Here is a 20,932-nt window from a genome sequence, read left to right as displayed (position 1 = left end):
AACCAACTTAACCAGCATATCTTTGGACTGTGGGAGGAATGATATGGTAATGCCGGCGTTGGACTGGGATAAACACAGTAAGAAGTCTGGCAACACCAGGTTTAAGTCCAACCAATCTATTTGGTACTAAACTTGAGTTTACTATCAGATAGATTGGTTGGACTTAAACCTGGTGTTGTCAGACTTCTTACTTTGGGAGGAAACCAGGATGCCTGGAGGAAATCCATGCAGACCTGGGGAGAATGTGCAAACACCACACAGACTGTTATCCCAAGGCAGGAATTGAACCCGGGTCCCTGGCGCTGTGAGACAGCAGTGTTGTCACTGCACCACACCGTGTTCAGGCCTGAGTTCCAGGTATTGGAGGAAGTGCAGCGCAAATTCACTAAAATGATTCAGGAGATTTAGCTACTAGGAAAAGTTGTATAAACCTGGCTTGTATTGCTTAAGCCTAGAAACGTGAATAGCGATCTAATCAAGGTGTTTAAAACATTTTTAAAAAATGTATTTACTCTGTTGGAGAAATCTAAAAGAAAGGGTCATAATCTTAAACTAAGGCCATTCAGCAATGAAACCTGTAAGCATTTCCTCAGACAAGGCTAACTCGCTCCCAAAAACAGACATTGGATTAATTGAAGTTTCTAAGCTGAAGTTGATAGATATTTGTTGTGTTAGCTCTTCCAGTTCCTTCTGCAACCTTTACAGACAAGAATGTAGGCCCCTTACAGTCAGAAATGGGAGAATTCATAATGGGGAATAAAGAAATGTCTGAGGAATTAAATTTGAACTTTGCTTCAGTCTTCACAAAGGAAGACATGAATAATGCACCAGAAGTGCTGAGAGAAACATGTTTTAGTGAAGAGCTGAAGGAAATCAGCATTAGTAGAGGAATGGTTTGGGGGAAATTGATTGGATTGAAGGTGGTTAAATCTCCAGATCCTGATAATCTTCATCCCAGAGTACTTAAAGAAGTGGCCCTGGAAATAGTAAATCCATTGGTGGTTATTTTCCAAAATCTTTTGGGCTCTCAGCTTGTTCCTACAGATTGGAGGATAGCTAATATAAGCTGGCTATTCAGAAGAGGAAGTAACGATGTTTCCGTGACAACCTGATAGCTTTTATGGTGCCTTTTTTCTGAGAATTATTGAATTCAGTTTGACAACTTGCCGCAGTGGAATTCTAACCCACAAATTCTGAGTTTTAGTCCAGTATGGAGACCTTTATATCACATCCAATTGTAAAACTCAGAACGCCATTTACTTTTTTTGTGGTTTTACCAATCCTGCAATCACATGGAGATACTTATCTAATTAAATTTTTGTATCGAGGTTAGTCTAAGTACTAACTGGAGGTACATTGTTACATTCCTTCACAGATAGTGATTCTATTTATGTATTGTCTAAAATGTAAGGAGGTGGAATTGGCTTGTGCCCACCTCATCTTTCAGTGCATGATAGCTTCCATTCTATTTCCACGGATCAAAACCTGCACCATTTAGTGAGAAGAAGGAGACCACAGAACAAGCAAAAACGAACATTTGATTTATTATACGAACAAAACGTAAAAAAAATTAAAAGTATAAATTTGCTATAAAATAACATCAAAAGCAACATGTAGAATAAAATTACAAGGGGATTTAAACAATTACTGCTATGCTTTGGCTGTACAAAGTGTATCATACAGATATACCATCAGCAATGCATTTTACTATACATCATTTGTGCTGATCCATCTCAGCACTTCAAACTTTTCCGGGTCAATTGTCCCTCTTTGTTAGAGCTTCGCCAGCCGTGTACACTACACAAATCTCAAAATGTGCTTTAAACACTGCAATTGCAGACTGGCAGCCATGCCTAGTGTGCCCGTCAGTCTCAGAGTGGAGACCATTTACAGTCTGTCAATGAGCAACAGACCTGACAGCCATTTGTGGTAGTTGGCTTAGTATTAAACGATTTAGTTTCGTTTATTTATTAGTGTTACAAGTAGGCTTACATTAATACTGCAATGAAGTTACTGTAAAAATCCCCTAGTCGCCACACTCCAGCATCTGTTTGGGTACACTGAGGGAGAATTTAGCACAGCCAATTCACCAAATTAGCACGTCTTTCACACAGAGCACCCAGAGGAAACCCACGCAGACAAAGGGAGAACGTGCAGACTCCGCACAGACAGTGACCTGAGTTGGGAATCGAAGTTGGGTCCCTGGTGCTGTGAGGCAACAGTGCTAACCACTGTGCCACCGTACCAAGACACTGGTCACGTCTTGTGGTCAAATCTATAGGGCACATAGCTTAAAGATAAAGAAAAAGCATACAAAGATACTGTCTCATTAATTCACCTGTAATATTTTTTATTTAATTAGAAGCCATGAACCTTGGTTATACTGGCGTGTAAGAGGTTAAAAAATATTAAGGCCAACTTGGTCACTTTGGCCAAAGTACTGCAATGCGTAGAATTAAAATATAAGATATGTCTTCCTTTCAGTTCATATAGGGCAGGAAATGGACAGGCCTTTTATTAAAACTATCCTTAGTAAAATAGAGTTATGCTATCAGGCAATCACATGATTCCTGTCTTTAAAATATTTTTCTAATCTATCCTTAATGAGTGACTAAATGGACCCCAGTATTTTTAGCAAATGCTTGCCAGATTAACCATCAAGAGACTGGAATATGTATCAGGATAGAATATTTGGCCTTAACGGCCTTCAGTAAATCAATTGTGAAGAGGCCCATGAGAATACGCTGAGAGAAAAATGTTTGCAAGTAATAGCACTCACCAATCTAAAGCAAAGGGCTTGTAAGGTGCATGTTTAAATCTCACAATATTTGAATATCACATCATATTGTTTGGGTTCCAGGAGTTACTCAGCCCGCCTGGTCATAGAAATCCTTCAGTACAGGAGACCATTTGGCCCATTGAGTCTGCACTGACTCTCCAAAATAGCGTCTTACCCAGGCCCACTCCCCCACCCTATCCCCGTAATCCTGCTCATTTACCATGGCTAATCCCCCTAAACCACACACCTTTGGATCAAAGGATCAATTTAGTAAGCAAAAGAGAAAATGCTGGAAAATCTCAGCAGTATTTGTAAGGAGAGAAAAGAGTTGACATTTCGAGTCCAGATGACCCTTTGTCAACATAAGAAATAGGAGCAGGAGTAGGCCATCTAGCCCTTCAAGCCTGCCCCGCCATTTGATAAGATCATGGCTGATCTGAAGTGGATCAGTTCCACTTTCCTGCTTTCTCCCCATAACCCTTAATTCCCCTGCCTATCAGAAACCTATCTACCCGTGACTTAAATATATTTAGCGAGGTAGCCTCCACCACTTCAATGGGCAGAGAATTCCAGAGATTCACCACCCTTTGAGTGAAGAAGTTCCTCCTCAACTCTGATCTAAACTGCCCCCCTCCTTATCTTTAGGCTGTGCCCTCTAGTCGTGCTATCCTTTCTAAGCGGGAAGAATCTCTCTACCTCTACCCTATCCATCCCCTTTATTATACGTCTCTATAAGATCTCCCCTCAGCCTTCTAAACTCCAACGAGTACAGACCCAGTCTATTTAGTCTCTCTTCATAGTCCAACCCCCTCATCTCCAGTATCAGGCCAGGCCAAGGTCAAAGCTTTTATCTGGACTCAAAACGTCAGCTCTTTTCTCTAGCACTGTGAGACAGCAATGCTAACCACTGTGCCACCGTGCCGTCAAAGATACCCTGTAGTTTCAAGAAGATACTGAAAGGTATTACTCTTCCCTTTGCTTGCATGCATGAACATATCCCAAATATGGAAGCCAATACACATTCTTCTCATCCTTTTTTATATGCCTCCTATCTAAACACCACCCCACACAGTCATGCCCCCAAACATACCCTGTCCCTGTCAACTTGTACACACATACATCCATCTCACTATTAATTTAAAAGCAAATGTTGCAGCTGCTGAAAATATGATGAAAAAATAACTGTCGCATTCTTCACAAATGTGCTCCGAGTGTTTCAAGCCCTTTCTGTCTTCATTCTTTACAAACTTATATATATTCCACTGACAATTGCACATGCACATGCACCCTCCCCTATACATACATTTTCTCCTCTCCCTGAATAATATGCACGCAATGACACTTCATCTGCACAAATGCAACAAGCTACCAAAAATTTCTGCTGCTGATCCCATTACACATTCCCCATTCAAATTGCTAATCTTGGCAAGAAAATTGGTGCATATTTACTGTGGCAGTGCAGAATAGGATCTGTTCCTGGCTGTTAACTCCCAGGGTAAAAATATCAATTACTAGGAGATATAGGTTTAAGGTAAAAGGGGGAAAGTTTAAAGCAGATATGAGAGGCAAGTATTTTACAAAAGGGTGGAAAGTGCCTGGAATGTCCTGCCAGAGGAGATGGTAGAAGCAGAAATAATAACCACACTTAAGAGGCATCTTTACAGATACATGATTAGGCAGGGAATAGAGGGATATGGACTGCATAGATGCAAGAGGTCTATAGTTTGGAAAGGCATTATGTGTCGGTGCAGGCTTGGTGAGCGAAGGGCCTGTTCCTGTACTGTTCTTTGTTCGAACTTGTGCAGCGATGGTGTTAGTTAAAAATGAATGCAAACAAGTGTATATAACGATGCATTATCTCTGTCCCAGGGAATCCTTAGAAAATAAGTTATTACACTAATAACCCACCCATTACATTGACACTGGTAGATCAACCAGTGTAACATTATAATTCAGTGGCGAGCAAATGCATTTGTTTTAAGGCTGTCGCTGCAAATATTGCGATTTGGAAATACTGTAACTAGAAATGATCATTGTTGCGTCTATTGACACTAAAACCTGGGGGGGTGCGGGGTGTGGAAGCGCCATCAGTACATGTGCAGAGGCAGTCAGTGCGGGTTCATAGTCAGTGATATCCTGTCTGACTGGGTATTTCTAACTCTGAATTGTGGATAATGTTTGAAATCATAGAAACCCTACAGTGCAGAAAGAGACCATTCAGCCCATCAAGTCTGCACAGACCACAATTCCACCCAAACCCTACCCACATATCCACCCACTAATCCCTCTAACCTACGCATCTCAGGACACTAAGGGACAATTTTAGCATATCCAATCAACTTAACCTGCACATCTTTGGATTGTGGGAGGAAACCATGCAGACATGAGGAGAATGTGCAAACTCCACACAGACAGTGACCCGAGCCGGGAATCGAACCCAGGACCCTGGAGCTGTGAAGCAGCAGTGCTAACCACTGTGCTACCATACCGTTTGCTTTAGAGGGATTCGCAATGTCATCAAAATCAGAAGTGTTCACGGACAGGATAAACATACAGAAGAAAAAAACTGCTCCTAAAAATACAGAATTATTATACAAATAATGGTAGGTGAAAAAAATGGAGATACATTTGTTTAAATACAGTGCTGCTTAAACCTCAATTAGCAGCGTCCACTTTGCTCTTACATCAGGAGATTGTGAAAATCCTCCAGATCTGAGATGTTCCTCAGTTCTCTTGGCTTCTCTCCCCAGTTCAATAATGGACCCCAACCTCATTCCTCCTGTACCACCTCATACTGATTGTGTTTCTCGCAAACAGTTTCGATTTTTAAAAAATAAATTTGAAATCAAGTCATTTCTTGTTGGAAAAGTTTTACCCTGTTATTGACTGTTACTTTTAATCTTATGCCCAAGTTCAATTTTGAGTGTAGCCGCAGAGAAGCCTTCAATCTTCAGTACATGAACCTGTTGAGCAGTGCATTTCTCTCTCAACTTCTCTGATTAATTACCACGTCAAATCCAGAGGTAATGTGTTCATGCATTCTCTGGCAACTCAACAATATAATGTCATTTTATTTTCCAGACACAGTGCAACTATATATACATTAACGCCCAAATGACGCAGCAATGTTTTAAGGGGAATGGGTGAAACTTGGTCCTGAAACTCAGCAGTTTATTTGTTGTAGGGAATGACTGACAGCGAGCGTAGAAAGCGGTGTTTCTTCTGCTTTGACCTAATTAAGACCATCAACAGCATAAACGCCAGGACATAGGCCAAAATTTTACTCGCATGCCCGGCCCAATTCCAGGGAGGGCAAGGTTCGGAGAATGGCATTCTCTGTTGGACTTGGGCAGGATTGTACAAATCTTGAGCAGACATGCCGGTAAAATTTTGTAAAAAGTCTGTCAACACCAGGTTTTAGACCAACCGATTTATTTGATAGTAAACTCACAAGCTTTCGGGGTTAGTCCCTTCGTCAGGTGAATGGAGAGTTCTGGCCTCAGACAGAGCATATAAAGCACAGACTTTACTATCAAATAAATCGGTTGGACTAAAACCTGGTGTTGTCAGACTTTTTACTGTGTTTACGCCAGTCCAACGCCGGCATACCCACATCATGGTAAAATTTTGCCCATTGGGGGCTGGAAAAAGCTTTAGCAGAAAACCTTCTTGATGCTGAGCATGCCAAAGAGAGATAAAAAAAACCCCTCTCTTTCTAACATCTCCTATGCCACAATCCAGCCGTGTGACTGTACTGGCTTTCTCACCATTTTCTTTACCACCTTTTCATGGGATCGTTTGAACAATTACAGTGCAGAATGAGGGTCATTGTGTGCCCCCTCTCTGTAAAACCAACTCAGCTAATCCCTCTCCATGTCCTGTGCCCGTTCAAATCTTTTCTCTTCAGGTGATAATCCAATTCCCTTTTGAAATTAAAATCTGCTTCGACCACAACCTCAAACATTCCCAATCCTGACCACCCGCCGTGTGAGAAACAGTCTTTCAGCGACTCACCTTTCATTCTTTTGGCCATTCACCTTAAATCGGTGGTTCTCAACCCTCCCACCAGTGGGTCACAGTTTCCCTCCTTCTACTCTGTCCCAAATTCACCTACACTGAACACCACACTATCAAATCTGCTCTCAACCTTCTCTTCTGTATGGAGAACAGTCCCAGGTTCTCCAAACGGTTCACAGAACTGGAATCCCTCATCTCTGGAACCCCTCGTCTCTGGAATCATTCTCATAAACCTTATCTGCAGCTTCTCTAAGGCCTTCACATAAGTGGAGAACCCAAAATTAGACACCATAGCTGGAATTTTACTGGCACACCCAGTCCGATTCTCAGTTGGCCTCGGGCAGGATTTTACGAGCCTCACCCGTAGCTAGGTTGTAAAATCCCGGCCCATATTTCAGTTGTGGACCAACCAGTATTTTCCAAAGGTTTACTTTAACTTCAATGTTAAATAAATGCCTCTATTTATAAAGCAGAGAATTCCATATGTCTAATTAGCAAATCCTTCAACCTTCAATGATTTGTACACATAGACACCCTGTCCTTTTGTCCCCTTTAGAATTGTATCCTTCTTCATTTAATAATGAACCCAAGTGAATTACTAAGTTGCAAGCTTCAATAAGTGTGAATAGAATCCATTAAGACACACTCAATCTCATTTGAAACCACATGATCTGATACAGACCCACTGGAAAACATTTGACCAATAACAAGAGCAGCTATGTTGATATTGAATTGCTTCTGTTAGGTTTATGCTGGGACATTCTTCTCCTCGAGTAAATTTCCAATCTGCTTTCTCCCCTTTTGCTCTTTCTCACTCTTTTACACATTACAACTTGGGCAAAAGGCTCTCAGTTAATAAAAAAATCATCTTGTAAAATGTGGATGTAAATAAGCTAATCCAGAGTTCATCAAAGAGCAATGGGTTAAAAAACTGTTTCACTATTAATGGCTGAGAGGCCGGTAGCGAGGGAGAGACTATTTACAGCATCGAGTCATCACACATCAACATAATGTTCAAAAATGACGATTGATGGGTGGGAGGGGGAAGCAAAAGGATTCTCTGAATTGAGTAAAAATTAGCATTTCCAAGCTCTTCCATCTCAAAATTTATCTGTGAAAACAGGCCTCGTGGTTTCAATCATTGTTACAAACAAGAGAACTGAATAAACACTGTATTGCAAAACTCATAACAGCTGGCAAACCCATCAAATAATAAGCTTGATTAACTGAGAAGCAAAATTCTGTAACTGTTTCCCTCCAACTCAGATTCCTCAGACCAGGAGAGGTCCATAGTGCAGAGGACACTTGTTGCAGTTCTGTATAATAAGTAGAATGGGTCTCGTTCCCTCTGCCTCTACATCTGTTTCTCTCTCTTTCTCCCTCTCTCTTTCTATGACGGGTAGAATTTATTTCTTTCCCTCTGCCTCTATGTCTGTTTTTCTCTCTCCTTCTCCCTCTCTCTCTGCCTCTATTTCTCTCCCTCTGCCCACCTTTCCTACATTACAACATTTCAGAACTACTTCATTGTCTACGCGGGTCTTTCAGACATTCTAAGGCTGTAAAAGACACTCTACAAGTACAAGTCTTTCTTTTGTTCTTTTTGCCTCTCTCGTGCCTGTGTCCCCATCTGGCACAGAGAAGATGTCCCAAATAGCACCCTCCTGTGTTGCATCATTCTATGATTCGATTTTATCACAGAGGTGACTTTCTGAGGCAACCATTTGCTCTTTGGATGGGGTCAATGCCATGCTCCATAAACAAAGGTATACAAGATTTAAGTGACTGATGGTGAATAATATGAAGTCTCACAACACCAGGATAAAGTCCAACAGGTTTATTAGGTATCACGAGCTTTTGGAGCATTGCTCCTTCTTCAGGTGACTGAAGGCGCAGTGCTGCGAAAGCTTGTGATTCCAAATAAACGTGTTGGACTTTAACCTGGTGTTGTGAGACTTCTTGCTATGCCCACCCCAGTCCAAAGGCAGGATCTCTACATCATAGTGAATAATATGAACTCTTGATATTTTCCTGGACCCGTGCTGAGGTGTCCTCGGGAAACGTGGCATGTTAGTCTCTCTGACACGGTCCAATAAAGTGCTATTTAATCATATAACATGTTCCTTCATACTAAAAGCACGTGTGACAGGTTTTGTTTTATACCTAGATAAACAGTATTTCCTTTGCAACAAGAATGAATCTTATCAAAAATCACCTCCTTTTAGCAGATTTTTGGTTAATCTCTCCACCACAGTTGGGGATTTTAAGATTGGCATTTGTTTCAGGTGCAACTCTTATCTTTAAAAGTGACTTTTGTTTCATGTTCAAATGAATAATCAGCGACAGCCAGTGCGCTTTGAAAGGCAACACACTCATAAGTCACAAAATAAAAGGCTTGGTCATCTGAAGTAAACATTTGCCGGACACCTCCACGGCTGGGATTCTCCGGTGCTGCTACAATGAACGGTGTTCTGGTTGAGCGCCAAATTCTCCATTCCCGCTGGCAGCGAGGATGGGATGTGAACATAGTCAGAGAATCCCGGCTCATTCAGTCTCAGAATCACACTAACCAAGTCTCATAGAATGAAGATGAAGTATTGCTGGTCCTTTTTCTGCATGACCTGTAGTTCTCCTTTCAATCAGTGATAAAGTAAGCATGAGCCTTTTATTAAAAATAATGCAAAATACCTTTATCTTCAACCTGGTATTTTCCCCCAATACTGTTAAAGAAATCGATGTCTGCCTGAAGATTAAAGTTCAATGGTATCACTAGAAAGACTGACATCGTCAATCACTCTTATTTCTATAAAACTTTTTTGTGCCTCAATGTCGGCGTCTTCTGCCTTCAATTTTACTTCAGAATTGTCCAAACTGTTGTTATGTGGGAGAAGGCTCTCACTCGCCGGGTCAACAGAGGGCACACTCTCTCCAGAGGAGGGGTTACGAGTCCATGAGTACCAGTGGATTCCAAAGGATGTTTTCGAAGCGCTATCCAGGGAGCTGCTGGAGGCTGACCTGTGCAACCTACTGGACGCCTGAGTGCGTTCGAGATCCTGGGTGGAGTATCTGGACGTGTCCCTCTGGACGTTGTTGAGCGAGCTGCATTTGGCAGCGCTGTACAAAAAGTCTGGGTCGCTGTTCCGACGCGTGAAGTCCGACGATGGCATCGCGACGTTATCCTGATTGAGAGCTTTGTGTGTTCTCAGAGAGGAGCAGGAGTCCTCCACGGATAAGTCGCTGGGGCATCGAAGACTAGAAGTGTGAAACAAGCTGTCTCTGACAATGTGCTCCCTGAAGAGAGCTTCGTCAATACTACGGCTAAGATTGATGGGTGAAGGCGGACGCAAGTCGAAGACGTTGAGGGACATTACGGATTCCTTCTCAATGCAGATGCTGGTAAAGGAACGACCCATCATTAAGTTGTGCGATTTGGGTCCCAGGACCGGTATTCTGGGCCGGTGATCCAGGGAGACCATGGAGCCATCGTTGTTGCAGTAACTTTTGTTGGGTTTAGGCTCGTTCATTTCATTCAATGTTTTAAGAGGCATGCACTCTGGCTGGTTCCGTATCAGGTTCTTGCAAATGTCATTACCGGTTATCCTGTCCTGGGTTGCGGAAGACCAATCGTAGCAGTTGTTCGGGTACTCTGGAACTTCCCTTTTCCGGTAGTGGTGGATGTATTGAACGATCTTGCTCCAGCAGATGTAATCAGGCCGGCCTTGCTGCTGACAGAATGCATAGGAGGTCACAAAGCACATGGCGAACGATATTGCAATCTCAAAACTTCGATACCAAAACTGGAGGAACCACCAAGACCAGTAGAAATGGCCCTTCTCTCCCAGTACTCCGTAAATCCATAAGATGGCGTAGATCTGGAGGGCACAGCAAAGGAACCCAAAGATACCGCCGATCGCCATCACGCGAGAGGAAATCAGAAGCCGCTTTAGGGCCCGCTCCTGATTCTGAAGATCCAGGGATTCTTCGTTGCGGATGGTAGGTTTCTGGATTTGCCCAATTGTGGCTTCAGAGCGACTCTTGAGTTTACGATAGGTGAGAAAAAATGCAAAGATTAGAAATGACCCCCATGAAACCGAGAAGATGTGGAGGACGATGTTCACAGCAGGATTCAGCAGGGAGTACAGGAGATCCCCACTTACCAGCACAACAAAATGGATGACCGCAATCACTGCCAATAAGGCCGGGCTCTGGATTTTTGAGGAGAGCATTTGCAGCTTACCTGTCTTCAACAGAAGGAGTATAAGAATGCCAAAGGTGGTGATGAGAAGGGGAAACGTAACGTTATACAACACCAAGCTACCGACCGCAGGAAGCTTAGACTTGCTGCCATAGGGATCAAAGAACAAGTACACAGCTCTCAAGAGGGCCAGTGCAAATAGTAGGCCGTTAGCCGCCATGAGGTAGCCAACATCTGGAGTGTACAAAATAGGAGAGCCTATCAAATTAATAAGAGATAGCAACATGAGGATAACAAACAGTATTCCCGCCCCATACACATGCATTTCCCAAACAAAGCCCAACGTCCGTTTCAAATCATTCCACTGAGCTAAAGTTTTATTGGAGACACATCCCCTATCCCATGTGGCGCACAGTTGGGAATAAGATTTAATTTCATCGGAGAGATTGCCAACGGCAGCCTTTGTGTCTGGCGGCTGGTCTGGTTTCTGGGCATTGTCTGGTATGACATTTTTCCCTCCTGGTCCTTGTTGAATGTCCTGTTCTTTGAAAGAAGAAGCGTTGACACCAATTGAAGTATTGGATGCTATCTTCATTGTTGGGCTTTGTCCGTTGTTCCCTGAAAAGATATGGGAAGAGGATATTGGTCATATCATTCTGGACCTTCCTACAAATCATGGCATACAGCAAGAGTAGAGCATCTTTCAAAGCTAACCGTACACTGGCAAAGAATCACATGTGAGAGAGGTGATGACAAAGTGGTATCATCACTAAACCATTAATCCAGAAACTCAGCTAATGTTCTGGGTACCCGGGTTCGAATCCCACCATGGCAAATGTAGAATTTGAATTCAATAAAAAAAATCTGGTATTAAGAATCTACTGATGACCATGAAACCATTGTCAATTGTTGGAAAAACCCATCTGGTTCACTAATGTCCTTTAGGATTGGGCAGCACAGTGGTTAGCACTGCTGCCTCACAGCACCAGAGACCCAGGTTCAATTCCGGCCTCGGTGGAACAAAATTATCTAGGTGGAGTTTACACTTCCTCCCCGTGTTTGCATGGGTTTCCTCCAGGTGCTCAGGCTTCCTCCAACAGATGGGCGGGTTAGATGGATTGGCCATGCTAATTTGACCTGAGTGAAGGGGGAATTAGCAGTAAATGTGTGGGGTTATGGGAATAGGGCCTGGGTAGGATGTGGTTGGTACAGACTCGATGGGCCAAACAGCCTTCTTCTGCACTGTAGGGATTCTGTGCATGGAAATCTGTCATCCTTGCCTGATCTGGCCTACAAGTGACTCCAGAGCCACAGCAATGTGGTTGACTCTCAACTGCCCTCCAAGGGCAATAGAGATGGGCAATAAATGCTGTGACGTGGAGATGCCGGCATTGGACTGGGGTAAACACAGTAAGAAGTCTCACAACACCAGGTTAAAGTCCAACAGGTTTATTTGATAGCAAAAGCCACTAGCTTTTGGAGCGCCGCTCCTTCATAAATGCTGGCCAGCCATTTTTTATTCATTCATGTCCCACAAATGAATGAAAAAATGAATAATTAATATGTTCACATTTATACTCAGTATTAGTAGATTCAAGATCTTTGGACACCCTGTCTAGTGAAATTATTTTAGATAATTTTGTTCCTAACTATTGATTTAAAAGCTGGATTATTTAGATTGTCTTCTCGTCTCTGTTGATTTGTTGGGGTAACCTTCCCTCCGCATTATTCTGTACCTCTCACAATGATACTTAGTGATTGGGCAAGCTGCCTGAACAAACTGTTCCAACAGATGCATTGCAGCAGTGAAAGGCTGCAGTGTCACTTCCCAAAGCTGCCCTGAAGTGCTCTTCCGCCTGAGTAACAGTACTTTCCACAAAATACTGCACACCTTGAGCAGGCAAAGTGAACCAACCCAAAATCTTTCATCCAACTCTTGGGATAGTTTCGCACTTTGTCAAATGGTTGGACACAATCCCATAATAAATGTAGTTGACAATAAGGCTCATTGTTTATGATGCAGGCTTGGAAAAAGACACCATGGTCCATTTAAAGATTGCATTATGGCAAATGTGAGTGAGGATCTCCCTTCTGTTATCAGAAATTCAGACGTGAGTATGCATTTTTAGCAGGAAGAAAATGGAGTGACGATTAAATAAAGGGTAAAATTCTTAAGGGGCTGCAGGTAGCAGAGGGACCTCGGTGCAGCAATCATTGAGATGGCTGAACAGGCGAGAACTGAATTTCCACAATTCTTTCTTTCAAAACTGAGCAAACGTATAGAGAGTTGTGTTTAATTGTACCATTCATCCCTCCCCACCGTCCCAAGCGTGTGACATTCAGTCAATACTGGGAGCTGCATCTCAATTTTTAATATTCCTGTCCCCTCCAATGACACCAACTCTCTCAATCCCTTACTCAGAATCACAGAATTGTTGCAAAAATTGTTAAGGAAGGGCAGCACAGTTGCACAGTGGTTAACACGGCTGCCTCACGGTGCCAGGAACCCAGGTTGGATTCTCGGCTCGGGTCCCTGTCTGCGTGGAGTCTACACGTTCTCCCTGTGTCTGCATGAGTTTCCTCCGAGTGCTTTGGTTTCCTCCCACACTCTGAAGACGTGCTGGTTAGGTGCATTGGCCGTGCTAAATTCTCCCTCAGTGTACCCAAACAGGCACAGGAGTGTGGATTTATTATTACTAGGGTATTATTTTCACAGTAACTTAATTGCAGTGTTAATGTAAGCTTACCTGTGACTAGAAAATATGCTTTACTTTAACTTTATTTTACAGAGCAGCTAATAAAGCATACGGTATCCTAGGATTCATTAATATGGGTATACAAGAGCAAGGTGGTTATGTTGAACCTGTACAATGAGAAGTCTCACAACACCAGGTTAATGTCCAACAGGTTTATTTGGAATCGCAAGCTATCAGGAGCACTGCTCTTTCATCAGGTGAGTAGGGGTCTCTCCACTCTGCTCCACAGCTGATGAAAGAGCAGTGCTCCGAAAGCTCGTAATTCCATAGGAATCTGTTGGGCTTTAACCTGGTGTTGTGAGACTTCTTACTGTGCCTACCCAGTCCAACGCCAGCATCTCCACATCATGGGAACTTATTCAAGACACAGGTTGGACCTCAGCTGCAATGTTATGTACAATTCTGGGAGATGCACTATAGAAATGATATGAAGGCATTGGAGAGAGCGCAGAAGGATAGGTTCACAAGAATAGCTCCAGGGATGAGAAACTTTAGTTATAAGGATAGATGGGAGAGGTTGGGATTGTTCTCCTTGGAGAGAAGGAGGCTGAGGGAAATTTGATAGAAGTGTTCAAAATCATGACGGGGGGCTGGATAGAATGGATCAGGAGGACACTTGTAAAAGCATCAAAACCAAGAGGGCACAGATTGAAGGTGATTTGCAAAAGGAGCAAATGTGATGTGAGGAAAATCTTTCCCCACATGACGAGTGGTTTGGATCTGGAATGCAATGTTTGGGAATATGCTGGAGGCAACTTCAATCGAGGCATTTAGAGTGTATTAGATGATTAATTGATTAGAAATAATGAGCAGGGGTATGGGGAAAAGGCAGCATAATGGCACTAATGCTCATTTGGAAAGCCAGTGTGGACACGATGGGGAAATGGCCTCCTCTGCTCCGTAACAATTCTATGATTCTGAATAAGGGATTGAGAGAGTCGGTGTCACTGGAGGGGACAGGAGTATATAAAAATTCAGGTCCAGCTCCTAGTACTGACTGAATGTCACAAGCTTGAGGTGGTTGGGGAGGGATGAATCCTATGGTTAAACACAACTCTCTAAACATTTGCCCTGTTTTGAAAGAGGAGTTGTGCAGGTTCAATTCTCTGTGTGGCGATGAAGTTGTATTATATTACGAAACCAGGATTCATCCTCCCCATCTACTGAAGGAGAGCTCACCTTCAAACTAAATATAGGCTCCTTTAGCATCTCATTGACAAGGTCAGAGGGGAGAGTGTTTGTATTCATATTGCTGCAAGTCATGTTACTGCAACAAGAGAAATAAAGATAAGCAACCATAATGCTGCCACTGCATTAATACTGATCTCCAATGAATGAGGACATCGTTGACAATGAAGACATCATAACTGAAGATCTCAGTAAACTCCTCAACTGAAAGAAATGTGAGTTTTAGCAGCCAAGCACTAAACACAGCAGAGTGTTGTCCAGGTATGCATACAGCTGCCGAGATAATTCCAAACAAAATTTGAATGTGGGCCGCTGTAATTCATGCTTGCCGAAGAAGATGGATCAGATATGGAGATCAGACATTACTGAGCTTTACAAGAAAAATACCTTAGCTATAGAATCTCTACAACACATAAGGAGGCCATTCAGCCCATTGAGTCTGTACCGACTCTCCAACAGAGCATCTTACCCTATAGCCATAACCTCATACATTTATTCCACTAACCCTACACATCTTGTGACACTAAGGGTCAATTTAGCATGGCAAATCCATCTAACCTGCGCATCTCTGGACTGTGGGAGGAAATCGGAGCACCCGGTGTAAACTCATGCATACGTGGGGAGAACGTGCAAACTCCGCACAGACAGTGACCCAAATCGGGAATTGAACCTGGGTCCCTGGCGCTGTGAGGCAGCAGTGCTAACTACCAAGCCACCATGCTGCCCCAACCTTAGATTTTTTTTTTATCATTATGCCTTAAAAGACTTGTTATCTTTGAGTTGTCTCAGGATATTGACAGGCTTGTCAGGATAGATGCTGAGTGGTTGTTTCCTCTTGTGAGAGCATCTAGAACCAGAGGGCATAATCTCAGAGTACGGAGCCCATTTAAAACAGAGATGAGGAGGAATTTCTTCTTTCAGAGGGTCTGGGCAAGGGTCTGGCGGATGGAGTACAATGTTGGTAAATGTGAGGTCATCCATTTTGGGAGGAATAACAGCAAAATGGACTATTATTTAAATGGTAAAAAAATTGCAGCATGCTGCAGTGCAGAGGGACCTGGGTGTCCTTGTGCATGAATTGCAAAAAACTGGTTTGCAAGTGCAGCAGGTAATTAAGAAGGCAAATGGAATTTTGTCCTTCATTGCTAGAGAGATGGAGTTTAAAAACAGTGAGATTATGTTGCAGCTCTAAAAGGTGCTGGTGAGGCCATACCTGGAGTACTGTGTATAGTTTTGGTCTCCTTACTGGAGAAAGGATACACTGGCACTGGAGGGGGTGCGGAGGAGATTCACTAGGTTGATTCCAGAGTTGAGAGGGTTGGCTTATGAAGAGACTGAATAGATTGGTACCAATTGGAATTTAAAAGAATGAGGGGGGATCTTATAGAAACATATAAAATTATGAAGGGAATAGATAAGATAGAAGCCGGGAGGTTGTTTCTACTGGTGGGTGAAACCAGAACTAGGGGGCATGGCCTCAAAATAAGGGGAAGCAGATTTAGGACTGAGTTGAGAAGGAACTTCTTCACCCAAAGGGTTGTGAATCTGTGGAATTCCCTGCCCAGTGAAGTTAATCTGCACACCTTTGGACTGTGAGATGAAACCTGAAGACCTGGAGGAAGCTCAAGCAGACATGGGAAGAATGTGCAAACTCCACACAGACAAAAAGACGGGAATTGAACCCAGGGCCCTGGAGCTGTGAGGCAGCAGTGCTAACCACTCTGTCACCCAAATAAGGTCCAAACTTCTACTCTGTCTCTCCACCCCATGCCTAGAGATTGATAATACTGAACTTGTGCCCAAAATGGGAGGGAATTAATAACTCTAGGATTATCATCCTTTTACCTGAATGGATTTTAACCCAATAAGCCAGAGGCAGCTAAGTCCCCAAGATTGTCAAAAGCATTTTTTCTATCAACTAGTGGACAAATCAATTTCCCCAGATTGTACAAGCAGTACTAATATTCAAAGACTAGTGTAACAGGTAAACTGTGAACCTTTTCTAAGTCCTTCACAGCTTAGTCTTGGAAATATCTGGCACTTTGCTGCTGGCACAGTATTTATTTTGGAACCTTCCAGGAACCTGTGAAAACAAGCCAGTATCTTTTAACATTAAAATATCACAGCGTCTAATCATTTTCCTGTCTTGAGCTTGGCCTGAAAGATTGGACCCTCCAAGTTTTGAAGTATGAATGGAAATGGAAAGTAGCTCTTTGACGTGCCTCCTCAAGTTATTCCTTGAAGTCCATCTTTGAAATTGGTCATGCAAAAATAAACTCGATCTAAGCGAATTCAGAAGGGAACAAAATTAAACATTTCTGTCCTCCCCAAAAGACACCTGCCTCCTTTATACTAAAACCAGCCACTGTGCTTGAAGCAGTGATAGAACAAAATCCTTAGAGTGCAGAAGGAGCCCATTTGGCCCATTGAGCCTGTACTGACAATAATCCCGCCGAAGTCCAATCCCTGTAACCCCACACATTTACCCCACTAATCCCCCTGACACTAAGGGGCAATTTAGCATAGCCAATCCACTTAATCAGCACATCCTTGGAGTGGGGGAGGAAACCCACGCAGACACGGGGAGAACATGCAAACTCCACAGAGACAGTGACCCATGCCGGGAATCGAGCCCAGGTCCCTGGCGCTGTGAGGCAACAGTGCTAACCATTGTGCCACCTTGTGCCGCCCCAATAAATGGTACAATTAACTTGTCTGTGTTAAAGATTTCTGTTTTTGCACAGTCAGCAAGTTGAGCAAGGCTAGCAATCTGTTTTGACTTCCCGATGCCCAGATGTGAACCATTCACAGCTCAGCAGTGATTTGGAGTCTTGAAACTGCTCCTCAGTGGGAAAGCAGTGAGTAATGTTGCTGACTTAGGACTGTATTATTAGCCTCAACTTTTGCAACTAAAAGCTTTATATACAAATACGTTCTAAGGTCAGACCAACACCATTATTTTACCGGGATTTAATTTCATTGAGATCTTGCTCAACTTGTGATTGTTTCTGAAGCTCCCCTCACCAATTCCACAAATAATATCATCAAACCGTGTAAATATTAATGAGTATTTTGCAATGATATTTCGGAGACCTAGACAAGAGGATGAGGACACTGAAGGAAGAGGGTATAACTGCTGTGTGCTGACCACCACTTTCTTACCTAAAGATGCAACATTAAAAACCACAGTGATCTCATAACACATAAAATAACACTTTTTTCGACAAGACAGAAAGATAGGGTATTTCTTAAATGGAGAGATATTGGGAAGTGCTGATGTGTAAAGGGATCAGGATGTCCTTGTTCATGAATCTCTAAAAGCGTGCATGCGGGTGCAGCGAGTGAATTCTATGTTGGCTTTCATTCCAAGAGGAATTGAGAGCAGGGGTAAAGATACCTTGCTACAATTGTACAGAGCCTTGATGAGACCACACCTTGAGTATAGTTTCGGTCCCCTTATCTAAGGGAGGAGACACTTGCCAATAGAGAGAACGTAATAGAGGTTCACAAGCCTAATCCCTGGGATGGCGGGATTGTTTTATGAGGAGAGATTGAGAAAACTGGGCTTGTTTTCTCTCAAGTTTCAAAGGACGAGAGGTAATCTCATTGAAAATTGTTAGAGGACATGACAGGGGAGATAGGTGGGCAACCAGAGTCATGGTGATCTGCGGGCGTGCTGCACAAGCTCGTCACCATGAGGGGGCAACACTTGTTACCAACGATACAAGCAGCAGCTGAGGAAGGGGAACACGAAGAGGAGGAAGAAGAGGTGGGGGAGGTGGTAACCTGCACAGTCCTCTCTGCCTCAGCTGCCCATGAAGAACTCTCCTTTAACTAAAACCCAATTCCCTATTCTTCAAGATCCTTATTATTCCCCAGCACTGACCATTACCATGATCACAATGCAAAAAGTAAAACGCACCATATAAAATAAAAGCAACCTAAACTAATGTTACATTGCATCCGAAAATCAACTAATGACCCTTACACATTCCCCTCGAGCCTGTCTTTCTGCCTGTCCTAACACAAAATACTGTCACCCCGACTGGCGGCAGTGTGTTGGGTGGTTGGGTTCTGACTTTCACTGGAGGAGACTGCGGATAGCCTTGGAGGGTGACCTCAAACACTCTGAGCCGAGGAAGAGTGGCTCCAGCCTGCACAATCTCGTCACAGGCTGCACCAGCCCAGGCTGGCAACAGCGAGCATACCAGCGCAGCGACAGAAGCGAGGGGATGACAAATGCTGTCATCCTGAGAGAGGGCGACTGGGTCATACTTTGCACACCGCCATCCACACTGGGACCTAGCCTGGCAGCAGTCTGAGCTTCCACTGCAACACTCGCATACTGAACATAACATAAGAACATAAGAAATAGGAGCAGGAGTAGGCCATCTAGCCCCTCGAGCCTGCCCCGCCATTCAATAAGATCATGGCTGATCTGAAGTGGCTCAGTTCCACTTTCCCGCTTTCTCCCCATAACCCTTAATTCCCTTGCCTACCAAAAACCTATCTACCCGTGACTTAAGTATATTTAGCGAGCGGGCTAGCAGGCTGCTTGTGTTCCAATGCCCTTCCATTGCTCTTACTGCAGCTTTCATGTTGATAACGTGTCGAATTTCGCAGAGTCAGTTATTTTTAAACATCAAAGGCTACTTTTCTCAGATTGACTTTTCCTGACACAGAGGTGGAGGACAGTGTCACACTGCTGTGTCAGCTCTGAGTTTAAGGTGTAACTGCCCGTGGAGAATATGGGGTGGATTTTCAAACTCGAGACTGGGAGTGAGATTTGGGAAAATTCCTGCCTTGGTCCACCCACCTTGGGAGAAAGCGCCCGCAAGGACAGAGCTTTCATTCCTTAGGGAGGAAGGTAGTGGTGGATCTGGGAACACTGTCGGAAGCAGCCAGAGAGGCTGCTGGATGCCAAGGGCCTTTTTTGGAGGGCCCAGCTTTATTATAACTGGGACAAAGCTGGGCCTCTGTTTTTATTATAACTGGGACAAAAACAGAATGGCCCTCCAGCCTTAACCCCTCATTCCCCTCCACACTCTCCATGCCCCATTCATGACCCTCCTATCCTCCATGCGAAACTATACCCCTCAACCTACCCCAACATGATCCCGCATAGGCTCCATCACAAGTGTGGGGGAGGAGGCCGATGGCCCAGTGGTATTATCACGAGACAATTAATCCAGAAACTCAGTTCCGGGGATCCGGGTTCAAATCCCGTCATGGCAGGTGGTGGAATTTGAATTCAATAAAAAATATCTGGAATTAAGAATCTACTGATGACCATGAAACCATTGTCGATTGTCGGAAAAGACCATCTGGTTCACTAATGTCCTTTAGGGAAGGAAATCTGCCATCCTTACTTGGTCTGGCCTACATGTGACTCCTGAGTCACAGCAATGTGGTTGACTCTCAACTGCCATCGGGCAACGAGGGATGGGCAATTAATGCTGGCCAGTCAGTGACGCCCTTGTCCCGCAATGAATAAAAACAAATCATGAGCTATGCCCTCAACCTATCCCAACATGATCCCCCTCCATTTCAATGTATTTCCCTACCCACTCCCCATGGCACATCAAGACCCCCATTCACTCAAAACACACAGTCTCAAAATAATGAACCTTCTAATGATAATTGGATGTGTTTTAAAAAAAGCTTTAAAAAAGTCATCAATGGATAACTTTCCACTTTCTTAAACAAAACTTATTTTTCTGCAGGCCAATAAAAACGTCAATTGTCCTTTAAATTATCAACAGCAGAAACTGCAAGCACTCGAAAACTCTTTTTACTGTGTAAACAAATATCAAAGAATTAACCACACAGATCAGAGAGCCAGAGCTGTCAGTAAAGCAATGTTTTCCCTGGGTCTTCCCAGGTGTTTCCATTCTGCAGTTGATGCCTGGGTTTTATCAAGAATGTACGATGGTATGGCGGGTATAAGAGGCCATAGGAGTTGCTTGGGGAGCCATATGAGGGCATAGGGAGTAAGTGGTG

The 20,932-nt window shown here is 43.5% G+C and overlaps 1 protein-coding gene across 5 annotated transcripts in view; it reads right to left on the bottom strand.

The window, feature by feature from the left end:
- Positions 1 to 1,563: 1,563 nt before the first annotated feature.
- LOC145336236 (uncharacterized) overlaps positions 1,564 to 20,932 on the bottom strand; it is a 94,478-nt gene continuing 75,109 nt past the window's right edge. For all 5 annotated transcript variants that reach the window (XM_080181739.1, XM_080181740.1, XM_080181737.1 and 2 more), the window contains one exon: positions 1,564 to 11,606. In XM_080181739.1, coding sequence (XP_080037865.1) covers positions 9,544 to 11,606 — 2,063 coding nt within the window. In that variant the 3' untranslated portion in view covers positions 1,564 to 9,543. The remainder of the gene's footprint in view (positions 11,607 to 20,932) is intronic.

Source organism: Carcharhinus amblyrhynchos, chromosome 3 (assembly GCF_965287045.1).
Source record: "Carcharhinus amblyrhynchos chromosome 3, sCarAmb.v2.hapA, whole genome shotgun sequence".
In the NCBI taxonomy this organism is placed as follows: domain Eukaryota; kingdom Metazoa; phylum Chordata; class Chondrichthyes; order Carcharhiniformes; family Carcharhinidae; genus Carcharhinus; species Carcharhinus amblyrhynchos.
The sequence above is the reverse complement of the archived record's forward strand: the minus strand, read 5'-3'. Positions and strand labels throughout refer to the sequence as shown.